The 12468-nt window shown below is 39.4% G+C and overlaps 1 protein-coding gene across 3 annotated transcripts in view; it reads right to left on the reverse strand.

The window, feature by feature from the left end:
• The window catches only part of myo1d (myosin 1D), a 189163-nt gene that overhangs the window by 67882 nt on the left and 108813 nt on the right, over window positions 1–12468 (reverse strand). For all 3 annotated transcript variants that reach the window (XR_009807794.1, XR_009807793.1, XM_061908110.1), the window contains exon 16: window positions 6607–6814. Coding sequence is in view for 1 of the 3 variants with exons in the window: in XM_061908110.1 (XP_061764094.1) it covers window positions 6607–6814 (208 nt within the window). In the remaining 2 variants the exon portion in view is untranslated. The remainder of the gene's footprint in view (window positions 1–6606; window positions 6815–12468) is intronic.

Genomic DNA, 12468 nt, shown 5'->3' on the forward strand with positions numbered 1-12468 from the left:
AAGCGATTCAACAGATTACGCATGTATTGAAGCGGATGGTTGGAGTATGGAGGCAGATACTAAATTGAAGAAGAAACTGAAGCTATTGAGTGAATAGCTATTGACGCTATTCGGCCATGTGTGCCTTAGCATCGCCGGTAAAATGTGCAGACCAAACGATTGGGACTTTCGCATTTTGTGACACTGGAGCAAATTAAAAACGTCGATTGGTAAGTGTTTGTTTGGCATTAAATGTGGGTTATAGGGAAACGCTGGATGCAAATATAGCTACAAATGTACATACAGCTAGCCTAAATAGCATGTTAGCATCAATTAGCTGGCAGTCATGCCGCGACCAAATATGTCTGATACGCACATAAGTCAATAACATCAACAAAACTCACCTTTGTGATTTCGTTGACTTTATCGTTGGAAATGCATCTGCAGGATATCCATACATCTCTGTGCCATGTCTGCCTTAGCATCGCCGGTAAAATGTGCAGACCAAACGATCGGGACTTTCGCATCTTGTGACACTGGAGCAACTTAAATCCGTCGATTGGTAAGTGTTTGTTTGGCATTAAATGTGGGTGGAGGGAAAGGCTGGATGCAAATATAGCTACAAACGTACATACAACTAGCCTAAATAGCATGTTAGCCGTGCTAATCGATGCACATTCTATGTAAATCAACTTAAATCCATCCCTGATCGTGTTGTTACACCCTCCGAAAACACACCGACGAGGCATGATGTCTCCAAGGTACGGAAAACCGTCGAAAAAACGGAAAATAACAGAGCTGATTTGACTCGATGTTTATAATGTGTTTGAGAAAATGGCGGTTGACTACCTAGAGCAAATAATAGTAAGGCGTTTAATTCGCCAAAATTCACCTATTTAGAGTTCGGAAATCGGTTAAAAAAATATATGGTCTTTTTTCTGCAACATCAAGGTATATATTGACGCTTACATAGGTCTGGTAATAATGTTCCCCTTCTTTATTGTTAATAAAGATACAATGTTATGCAGAGGTGTACTTATAGCAATTTTATAGACCAATTATACTATTTATAGTTGCGACACGAGTAGTAGGGTACAAAAAAAAGCCTGCTGGCAGCTATCCAAAGTGCACCTCACATGTTTACCCAAGCAAACCGCTAATTAAAGCACCGGGGGTGGGGGGGGGTGCAGAGGTCAATTGGAGAGGAGGAATAGAAAGGCCGTCAAGTGAAATAAATCTCATCACTGGGGACAACAAAACTCAGATTACTGACAAAAAGGAGCCCGTGGGGATTGACGGCAAACAATGCGGCGCTCCTACGTGACCACGTGATCATCCTTTCACAGGAGGACTAGAAGCGTGACCGGCAGGACGCCCGTGGCGCGCGCGCGACACAATTTAGCCCGGCGCGTTAGCATAAATCAATGGCGGCGCGTTATTCAACAGCCGTGACGGACCAAGGACTTCCTCTCAAGTCGGGTCATGCGTCAATTAGGCGCCATGACAGTATTGATTAGTATCGATTGGCAGGGTGCAACTCGAGGATGTACAATTACTTCAACACAACAACTTCATAACAACATGTGTTAGGAATATGGCGTCGAATCTCCATCACCATTTACGACCACATTGCATTTTGGATGTAAACAATAACAGACTTCCATAAACCAGGTTACAACGGCTCCTATTTGACATGACACATTACATCATTTCCTGTTGTTATTTTCTGCAACCTATTAATAATCCACTTGTTCATGTGCCGTTAGTGTCTGATTACTTTATGTCCCCAACCTTTTTTGCACCACGGACCGGTTTAATGTCGGCATTATTTTCAGGGGGCGGTATAGCTCGGTTGGTAGAGTGGCCGTGCCAGCAACTTGAAGGTTCCAGGTTCGATGCCCGCTTCTGCCAACCTAGTCACTGCCGTTGTTTCCTTGGGCAAGATATTTTACCCACCTGCTCCCAGTACCACCCACACTGGTTTAAATATGTAACTTAGATATTGGGTTTTACTATGTAAAAGTGCTTTGAGTCACAATTCACTTCCGATACCAAGTCGTTACACGGGCAGTATCGGACATGCTAATGCCTTTGAATGATTTAAATTTTTTTAGTTTTGGCCAATACTACAAATTTGGGTATAGATCCGATACCAAGTCGTTGCACGGCCAGTATCGGTCAGGCTAATGCCATTGAATTATATAAATTTTTAGTTGTGGGCGATACTACAAATTTGGGTATGGATGCGATACCAAGTCGTTGCACCGGGCAGTATCGGACATGCTAATGCCTTTGAATGACTTAAATTTTTTGTTTTAGGGTTTACTACAAATTTGGGTATGGACCCGATACCAAGTCATTACACGGGCAGTATCGGTCTTGCTAATGCCATTGGATGATTTAAATTTTTAGTTTTGGGTGATACTACACATTTTGGTATGGATCCGATACCAAGTCATTACACGGGCAGTATCGGTCTTGCTAATGCCATTGGATGATTTAAATTTTTAGTTTTGGGTGATAGTACACATTTTGGTATGGATCCGATACCAAGTCGTTACGCGGGCAGTATCGGTCATGCTAATACCATTAAATGATAAATGGGTTGTACTTGTATAGCGCTTTTCTACCTTCAAAGTACTCAAAGCGCTTTGACACTACTTCCACATTTACCCATTCACACACACATTCACACACTGATGGAGGGAGCTGCCATGCAAGGTGCCAACCAGCACCCATCAGGAGCAAGGGTGAAGTGTCTTGCTCAGGACACAATGGACGTGACGAGGTTGGTTCTAGGTGGGATTTGAACCAGTGACCCTCGGGTTGCACACAGCCACTCTCCACTGCGCCACGCCGTCCCTTGAAATTGAATAATTCCAATTTTTTGTTATGAGGGATACTACAAATTTGGGTATGGATCCAATACCAAGTTTTTACACGGGCAGTATCGGTCATGCTAATGCCATTGAATGATTTACATTTTTAGTTTTGGGCGATATTACAAATATGGGTATGAATCCGATACCAAGTCATTGCATGGGCAGTATCGGTCATGCTAATGCCATTGAATGATTTCAATTTTTAGTTTTCAACAATACTACAAATGTGGCTAAGTATCCGATACCAAGTAGTTGCACGGGCAGTATCGGTCTTGCTAATGCCATTGAATGATTTAAATTTTTAGTTTTCGGCGATACTACAGATTTGGGTATGGATCCAATACCAAGTCCTTACGCAGGCAGTATCGATCATGCTAATGCTATTGAATGATTTAAATTTATAGTTTTGGGCGATACTACAAATTTGTGTATGGTTCCGATACCAAGTCGTCACACGGGCAGTATCGGTCATGCTAATGCCATTGAATGATTTAAATTTTTAGTTTTCGACAATAATACAATTTTGGCTAAGTATCTGATACTAAGTAGTTGCACAGGCACTATCGGTCTTGCTAATGCCATTGAATTATTTAATTTTTTTGTTTTGGGCGATACTACAAATTTGGGTATGGATCCGATACCAAGTTGTTACACGGGCAGTATCGGTCTTGCTAATGCCATTGAATGATTTAAATTTTTAGTTTTGGGCGACACTACAGATTTGGGTATGGATCCAATACCAAGTCCTTACGCAGGCAGTATCGATCATGCTAATGCTATTGAATGATTTAAATTTTTAGTTTTGGGCGATACTACAAATTTGTGTATGGTTTCGATACCAAGTCATCACACGGGCAGTATCGGTCATGCTAATGCCATTGAATGATTTAAATTTTTAGTTTTCGACAATAATACAATTTTGGCTAAGTATCCGATATTAAGTAGTTGCACAGGCACTCTCCGTCTTGCTAATGCCATTGAATGATTTTTTGTTTTTGTTTTGGGCGATACTACAAATTTGGGTACGGATCCGATACCAAGTCATTACATGGGCAGAATCAGTCATGCTAATGCCATTGAATGATTTCAATTTTTAGTTGTGGAGGGGTCCGGTTTGATCCGGTGGCCATGTACTGCTTGCCTGTGTATCGGCTGGGGACATCTCTGCGCTGCTGATCCGCCTCCGCTTGGGATGGTTTCCTGCTGGCTCCGCTGTGAACGGGACTCTCGCTGCTGTGTTGGATCCGCTTTGGACTGGACTCTCGCGACTGTGTTGGATCCATTGTGGATTGAACTTTCACAGTATCATGTTAGACCCGCTCGACATCCATTGCTTTCCTCCTCTCCAAGGTTCTCATAGTCATCATTGTCACCGACGTCCCACTGGGTCATTATTGTCACCTATGTCCCACTGGGTGTGAGTTTTCCTTGCCCTTATGTGGGCCTACCGAGGATGTTGTGGTGGTTTGTGCAGCCCTTTGAGACACTAGTGATTTAGGGCTATATAAGTAAACATTGATTGATTGATTGATAGTTTAGGGCGATACTACAAATTTGTGTATGGTTCCGATACCAAGTCGTCACACAGGCAGTATAGGTCATGCTAATGCCATTAAATGATTTCAATTTTTAGTTTAGGGCGATACTACAAATTTGTGTATGGTTCCGATACCAAGTCGTCACACAGGCAGTATAGGTCATGCTAATGCCATTAAATGATTTTAATTTTTAGTATTGGCCGATACTACAAATTTGGGCATTGATCCGATACCACGTTGTTACACCCAAAACTAAAAATTGAAATCATTCAATGGCATTAGCATCAACGATACTGCCTGCATAACGACTTGGTATCGGATCCATACCCAAATTTGTAGTATCGCCCTAAACTAAAAATTAAAATCATTCAATGGCAATAGCCTGACCGATACTGCCCATGCAACGACATGGTTTCGGATCCATACCCAAATTTGTAGTATCGCCTAAAACTAAATATTTTAATCATTCAATGGCATTAGCAAGATCCGATACCAAGTAGTTGCACAGGCAGTATCGGTCAGGCTAATGCTATTAAATGATTTTAATTTTTAGTTTTCGACAATACTACAAATTTGGGTATGGATCCGATACAAAGTCGTCACACGGGCAGTATCGGTCATGCTAATGCTATTGAATGATTTAAATTTTTAGTTTTCGACAATACTACAAATTTGGGTATGGATCCGATACCAAGTAGATGCACGGGCAGTATCGGTCTTGCTAATGCCATTGAATGATTTAAATTTTATAGTTTTGGGCGATACTACAAATTTGGGTATAGATCCGATACAAAGTCGTCACACAGGTAGTATCGGTCATGCTAAGGCCATTGAATGATTTCAATTTGTAGTTTTGGGCGAAACTACAAATTTGGGTATGGATCCGATACCAAGTCGTTATGCGGGTAGTATCGTTGATGCTAATGCCATTGAATGATTTAAATTTTAAATTTTGGGCGACACTACAAATTTGTGTATGGTTCCGAAACCAAATCGTCACACGGGCAGTATCGGTCATGCTAATGCCATTGAATGATTTACATTTTTAGTTTTTGGCGATACTACAAATGTGGGTATGGATCCGATACCAAGTCATTGCAAGGGCAGTATCGGTCATGCTAATGCCATTGAATGATTTTAATTTTTAGTTTTTGGCGATACTACAAATTTGGGTATGGATTCGATACCAAGTAATTGCAAGAGCTGTATCAGTCATGCTAATGCCATTGAATGATTTCTATTTATAATCAGTTATAATCCAACAAAAGCACAGGATGACCATGTAACAATTTTAATATGTTAGCATGTTAACATCAGCATGCTAGCATTCTTAGCCGATTTAAAGGCCAAAGGCTGCAGAGTAATTTTACATGGTACTTAGCAAATGCAAACTGTTAGAATGCTAGCATGTTAACATTTCTATGCTAACCTTTTTAGCCAATTTTACAGCTGAACACAGACTAATCTAACTTGGTACTTGACACATGCTAACTGTTAGCATGCTAACTTTTAAAGCAAATTTTGCATGCGTATGCTTCAAAGTCAATTCACTTGTTACTTTTCACGTTCTAACTGCTAGCAAGCTAACATTAGCATTCACATGCATTTTCTCCACATTCTATTTTTTTTTTTGGTGTAGGGTTCTAATCCGGAATGTGTTTATTTTGTCTTTAGAATGTGTCATGTGTCAATAAAGACGCATGGCTATAATATCTTGTCCAGCAGGGGGCAGCCTTCTAACCTAACATGTTTACACACAACTGAAAGGGGAAAAATAACCAGAAATGAAGAAGAAAGACTGACAGCTGATTGGCAGAGACCGCTTTGGAAAGCAATTAAGATGGCGGCTGAGAATTCCTTTGGGGATTTCTCACACTAACTGGAACTGATGAAATATTCATTTCATTATGGGCGGGGGCGCTCCCTGGACTCCATCCAGTGTTGATTCCACGCCGTCTTTTTGACAGGAAGTACAATTACTGAGAGGGGGCGCCTCTGGTGTGTAAACAGTGATTCCAAATGTATTTATTGACATGTGGCGGCGTGCCACAAGTACATTTAAGGCCCTACAACTACACTTGCGGTTTGAGCAACAGGCTCAATAATCCACATGAATCCACTCAAAAAATGTTGTTAATAAAATAATCCATAAAGGTGCGAGATAGCATCTGCTGACAATTGAGTAACATTAGCAAGAAGAGTCTCACCTTCTGCAGGAAGAGGACGATCCTTTGCAACATTTCGGTGCGCTGCTCCTCAAGGCTGAAGAGTGTGCGCGGCGTGCGGACAAAGACTTTGGTTTTGCCGTAGGCCACGTCGTGGTCGAAGCCGCAACCTTGCAGGAGCTTCTTGACGGCGTCCTTGTCCGAGGGCAGGTCGTGGTTTGGCCAGGTGAACTCGGAAATCATCTTGTACCTGTGGAAGAATAAATGTCACAAAAACTTACTTTTTTAAATGTATTTATTTATTTTAGAAAACTGTACCAACAACTGTGACTAATATAACAGTTAACACTACATTTGTGTTTTTATAAGGACTATCAGTTAACGCATTACAATAATTCTTTACAAAATGATCGCATTAATTATGCACAAATGTAAATTATTTGCAGTTTAATTTTAAATCTTTGTAAAATTCGGACAAACTGTCCAAATATTGGGGTCTTATGCCTAAATTATGCAATAATTAAGTGTTATTCATTTGATTTTAGAAATTAATTGACAGCATCAGTTTTTAGAAATCAAACTAAATCAAACATTATTAAAATGAAATTAATAATTCTTAGCTATTACACTAGTTTGCTTAGTCAGAGCTAAGATAATTAGGTTTTGTTCCACTAGCTTAGCGTATTTTAAGCTACTTTGGATTGCTTTTAGCATTTTTAATTAACAAATTGTATCATTTTTTAAGTTATGTTTTTTCGCCGGGGTTTGTTTGTCATTCAGTTAGCTCGTAAGCTTTGTCAGAGCTAAGATAATTGTGTTTTGTTCAGCTAGCTTAGCGTATTTTAAGCTACTTTAGATTGCTTTTAGCATATTTAATTAACAAAATGTATCATTTTTAAGTTATGTTTTTTCACCGGGTTTGTTTGTCATTCAGTTAGCTCGTAAGCTTTGTCAGAGCTAAGATAATTGTGTTTTGTTCAGCTAGCTTAGCGTATTTTAAGCTACTTTAGATTGCTTTTAGCATATTTAATTAACAAAATGTATCATTTTTAAGTTATGTTTTTTCACCGGGTTTGTTTGTCATTTAGTTAGCTCGTAAGCTTTGTCAGAGCTAAGATAATTATGTTTTGTTCAGCTAGCTTAGCGTTTTTTAAGCTACTTTGGATTGCTTTTAGCATATTTAATTAACAAAATGTATCATTTTTTAAGTTATGTTTTTTCGCCGGGTTTGTCTGTCATTTAGTTAGCTCGTAAGCTTTGTCAGAGCCAAGATGATTGTGTTTTGTTCAGCTAGCTTAGCATATTTTAAGCTACTTTGGATTGCTTTTAGCATATTTAATTAACAAAATGTATCATTTTTTAAGTTATGTTTTTTCACCGGGTTTGTCTGTCATTTAGTTAGCTCGTAAGCTTTGTCAGAGCCAAGATGATTGTGTTTTGTTCAGCTAGCTTAGCATATTTTAAGCTACTTTGGATTTCTTTTAGCATATTTTTTTTTTTTACAAAACGTATACTTTTTAAAGTTATGTTTTTGCTGGGGTTTGTTTGTCTGCTAGTTAGTTAGTTAATTACTTAGGTAGCTACTTAGTCAGTTGGCTTGTTAAAGTACCAATGATTGTCACACACACACTAGGTGTGGGGAAATTTGTCCTCTGCATTTGACCCATCCCCTTGTTCACCCCCTGGGAGGTGAGGGGAGCAGTGAGCAGCGGCGGTGCCGCGCCCGGGAATAATTTGTGGTGATTTAACCCCCAATTCCAACCCTTGATGCTGAGTGCCAAGCAGGGAGTTAATGATTCCCATTTTTATAGTCTTTGGTATGACTTGGCCGGGGTTTGAACTCACAACCTACTGATCTCAGGGCCGGACACACTAACCACTAGGTCACTGAGTAGGTTAGCTTATCAGTTAGCAAAACAACTTACATTGTTATGAGTGGTTAGTCAATTAGTTAACTCAATACTTATGGACTATTTGATATAACGGTCCGGAAATTGAATAAACAATGTGCAAAATGTATCAAAGTAGGCCTGCATCCTTCATTTTTTAGATTGGGTTTCCGCTGAGGGTTATTTGTCAATTAGTTAGTAAGTTAGTAAAATAGCAAAAAAATTAGGTTTTTGACATAACGGTCAGGAAATGTCAGAAATTGAATAAAAAACAAGGTCAAGCCTAATAACTTTTGCACTAATTAGCTTTGCCAGAGCTAAAATATTTCTATTTTTTAGCTAGCTTAACATGTTTTTAGCTACATTGGATCTTTAATGTACAACATGTATCAAAGTGGGCCAGCACCCTTCAAATCTTAGGTCATGTTTTTGCCGGGGTTTGTTCGTTGGTTAGTCAACCAACGAACGAGCTATAGCTAGCTAGTAAATTAGTCAGACACATAACTCAAAAGGTTATGGGCGGATTTTGATGAAACATTCAGGAAATGTCCCAAACTGAAGAAATAAGTGATTAGATGTTGGGGCTGCTCTGCATCATCATCTGGTTTCAAGACTTTCTTTAGGATTCTTTACCGTTAAGCGGTAAAGCCTGACGGAGGTGTGCGCTCTGCGAGGGCTTTTTTTGTTTCGACTGCCAAATTTATATGCCGATTTCAAAAGGCCACGGCCCCCTGACATCCTTTCTTAACAGTCTATGTGACGTCAAGGCTTGGTCAGCCTCAGAATTTTTTTAAATAATGAACGCACAACAATGAATGAACGACAAAATGCCGAGGCAAACATTTCCACATCAACACCGTATGCAAAAAATAGTCAACAACAAACGGAGATAATGTCCGCAGTAACCTACCACATAGTGAAGGACGAACACTATTTGATTTCCTATTATGCAGCTCATTTTTATTTGACAGTTATTGAAATATCTTGTGACATCATGCACAAAAGTGCACTTTATTTGTTTTGAACTATTGTAGTGGTGTTCTGTACAAAAAGTGCACTTTAATTTAGTGTTGTTTTGATATGTCACCTTACTGACATCATGCACAAAAGTGCACTAATAGCTTGTATTAAAATATCTGACAATCTCGCACTTTCTGTTTCAGAAATGACAATGTTTGTGCCACTGCTTAATAACTGTTTAATAAATACAGTTTTGGTCAATTGACTTAGTTGTGATTTCCCTCTCTGCATGAAAGTTTAAAATAAGCATATTTTAATGCAGTATGAACAAGAATGTTTTAATGTAGACACATAGAATCATCATACTGCTGTGATTATATGCATCAAGTGTTCATTCAAGGCTAAGGCAAAATATCAAGATCAGGGGTCTCAGACACGCCAATTGCGGCCCGCAAGACGATATTTTGAGGCCCCCACCTTAATATGAAAGTTTAATGGTAGTGCGGCCCGCAAGTTTCATATGAATGGCGCTTGACGGCGTTGGGTTATTTGGGTCCAAAATGGCTCTTTCAACGTTCTGGGCTGCCTACCCCTGCAATAGTGGAAAAGCGGCAAATGAGTGAAAGCGACAGAGACGTTACCATGAAGAAGAGGGTTTTCTTACGTGCCTGGCTGCAGTCACACCTCGACACCTGTCTGTCAGTAATAACAGTCCCCGATAACCTGGACCAATTAAAGCCGTTATTTGTTTTGTTTATTGTTGAATTTGCATTTCCTCACACGATAAACACTATCTATATATATTTCTATATGATCCGTGAGCAGTCATTTTTTTACGCTCGCTATCCTGGTACTTTCCTGGCTATCATCCACCGACCGCCGTGTTGCTGTAGGGAGGAAAAGTGGAAGGACACACATTGCACAAGGGATACAATTTGAAACGTCATTATACAACTAGACATACAACTAGTATGCAACATTTTTTTTTTTTTTTTTATATATTTTCCTTCGGCCCAGCCTCACCCAGACGCTGCATCTTGTGGCCCCCAGGTTAATTGAGTTTGAGACCCCTGATCAAGATTTATATCGTGTATTGTGATATGGCCTAAAAAATATTGAGATATTAAAAAAAGGCCGTATCGCCCAGCCCTACCTCTTTATATCTTGGACCTCATCCAAATTTATACTCGTGCCCGCTCTGAGGTCCGAGAGACAGCTCCAGCTCGTGGTGCCCAAGACGAGACTTAAAACCAGGAAAGCCAGGGCCTTCTCTGTGGTCGGCCCTAAGCTCTGGAACACTCCCCCCTCCATGCTTCAACTGCTTCCACAGTGGAGTGTTTTAAGTCTAGTCTTAAGACCCACTTTTATTGAAATTAAGTGAATTATATTTGTATACCACTTTTCTCTAGTGACTCAAAGCACTTTTACATAGTGAAACCCAATATCCAAGTTACATTTAAACCAGTGTGGGTGGCACTGGGAGCAGGTGGGTAAAGTGTGTTGCCCAAGGACACAACGGCAGTGACAAAGATGACGGAAGCTGGGATCGAACCTGGAATCCTCAAATTGCTGGCATGGCCAATCTCAAACAGAGCGATTCCTTTGGCTTTTGATTGATTGATTGAAACTTTTATTAGTAGATTGCACAGTACAGTACATATTCCGTACAATTGACCACTAAATGGTAACACCCAAACAAGTTGAAAAACGTATTCAAGTCGGGGTCCACGTTAATCAATTCATGGCTTTTAACACAACGTGAGTTGTGTGGTCCTCTGGTCCTCAGTGTTTTTAAAAGTTTGATTTGTATTTATGGTTTTAATTGGTTTTATCATATGTATTTTTATATTGTTTTTATTTATTTTTTTTTATTCAGTCATCAAATAAAAATGTCATTCAAATATAATCCTATGGATTATATTTGAATATTGTTGTGCAGCACTTTGGAAACATTTCTGTTGTTTAAATGTACTATACAAATAAAGTGGATTGGATTGGACTATGTGACTCTTACTGGAAAAGTTTGGGACTAATTTGAAGGTTCCATTATCAAGGCGAGGTGTCTTTTAGAAATGACACAAAGTTATAAAAATGATCAGAATACAGCAGATGTGTACTTTCTAGGGCTGTAACGGTACACAAAAATTTCGGTTCGGTACGTACAGTAATAAAACAGCAAAATATTAATTTTTTGGGGTTATTTATTAACCAAATTTGCAAAATATTCCACCAAAAATATTTTTCTTAGTGGAATATTTGGCGTGAAGTAATCGAAACCTTGGATAGGTCAATAATTCATAATAACATTGATTTTGATTCAATATTATAGAATAGAATAGAATAGAAAGTACTTTATTGATCCCTGGGGGAAATTCAGCACCACAGTTCGCTAACAATAGACAAGAATAATAATAAATAACACAATATATATAATATATATTGGGCTTCACGGTGGCAGAGGGGTTAGTGCGTCTGCCTCACAATACGAAGGTCCTGCAGTCCTGGGTTCAAATCCAGGCTCGGGATCTTTCTGTGTGGAGTTTGCATGTTCTCCCCGTGAATGCGTGGGTTCCCTCCGGGTACTCCGGCTTCCTCCCACTTCCAAAGACATGCACCTGGGGATAGGTTGATTGGCAACACTAAATTGGCCCTAGTGTGTGAATGTGAGTGTGAATGTTGTCTGTCTGTGTTGGCCCTGCGATGAGGTGGCGACTTGTCCAGGGTGTACCCCGCCTTCCGCCCGATTGTAGCTGAGATAGGCGCCAGCGCCCCCCGCGACCCCGAAAGGGAATAAGTGGTAGAAAATGGATGGATGGATGGATATAATATATTATGTATATATAATATATAGATAATATAAATATTTTCTACATAAACTCTATATATGTTTGTTTTGAGCAATGACAGTAACAGCTTTGTTTTATTAGTGAACATTGCAACTTTTTCTAAATTACATTTAACCTTTAAGCTTTTTTATTTCACTTTTGATATGTTTTTGTTTATTTTAATAGTATTTTTAGAATGTGCCGTGGGCCTTTAAAACATTAACTGTGGG

The sequence above is a fragment of the Nerophis ophidion genome, linkage group LG08, assembly GCF_033978795.1.
Source record: "Nerophis ophidion isolate RoL-2023_Sa linkage group LG08, RoL_Noph_v1.0, whole genome shotgun sequence".
Taxonomy (NCBI): Eukaryota; Metazoa; Chordata; class Actinopteri; order Syngnathiformes; family Syngnathidae; genus Nerophis; species Nerophis ophidion.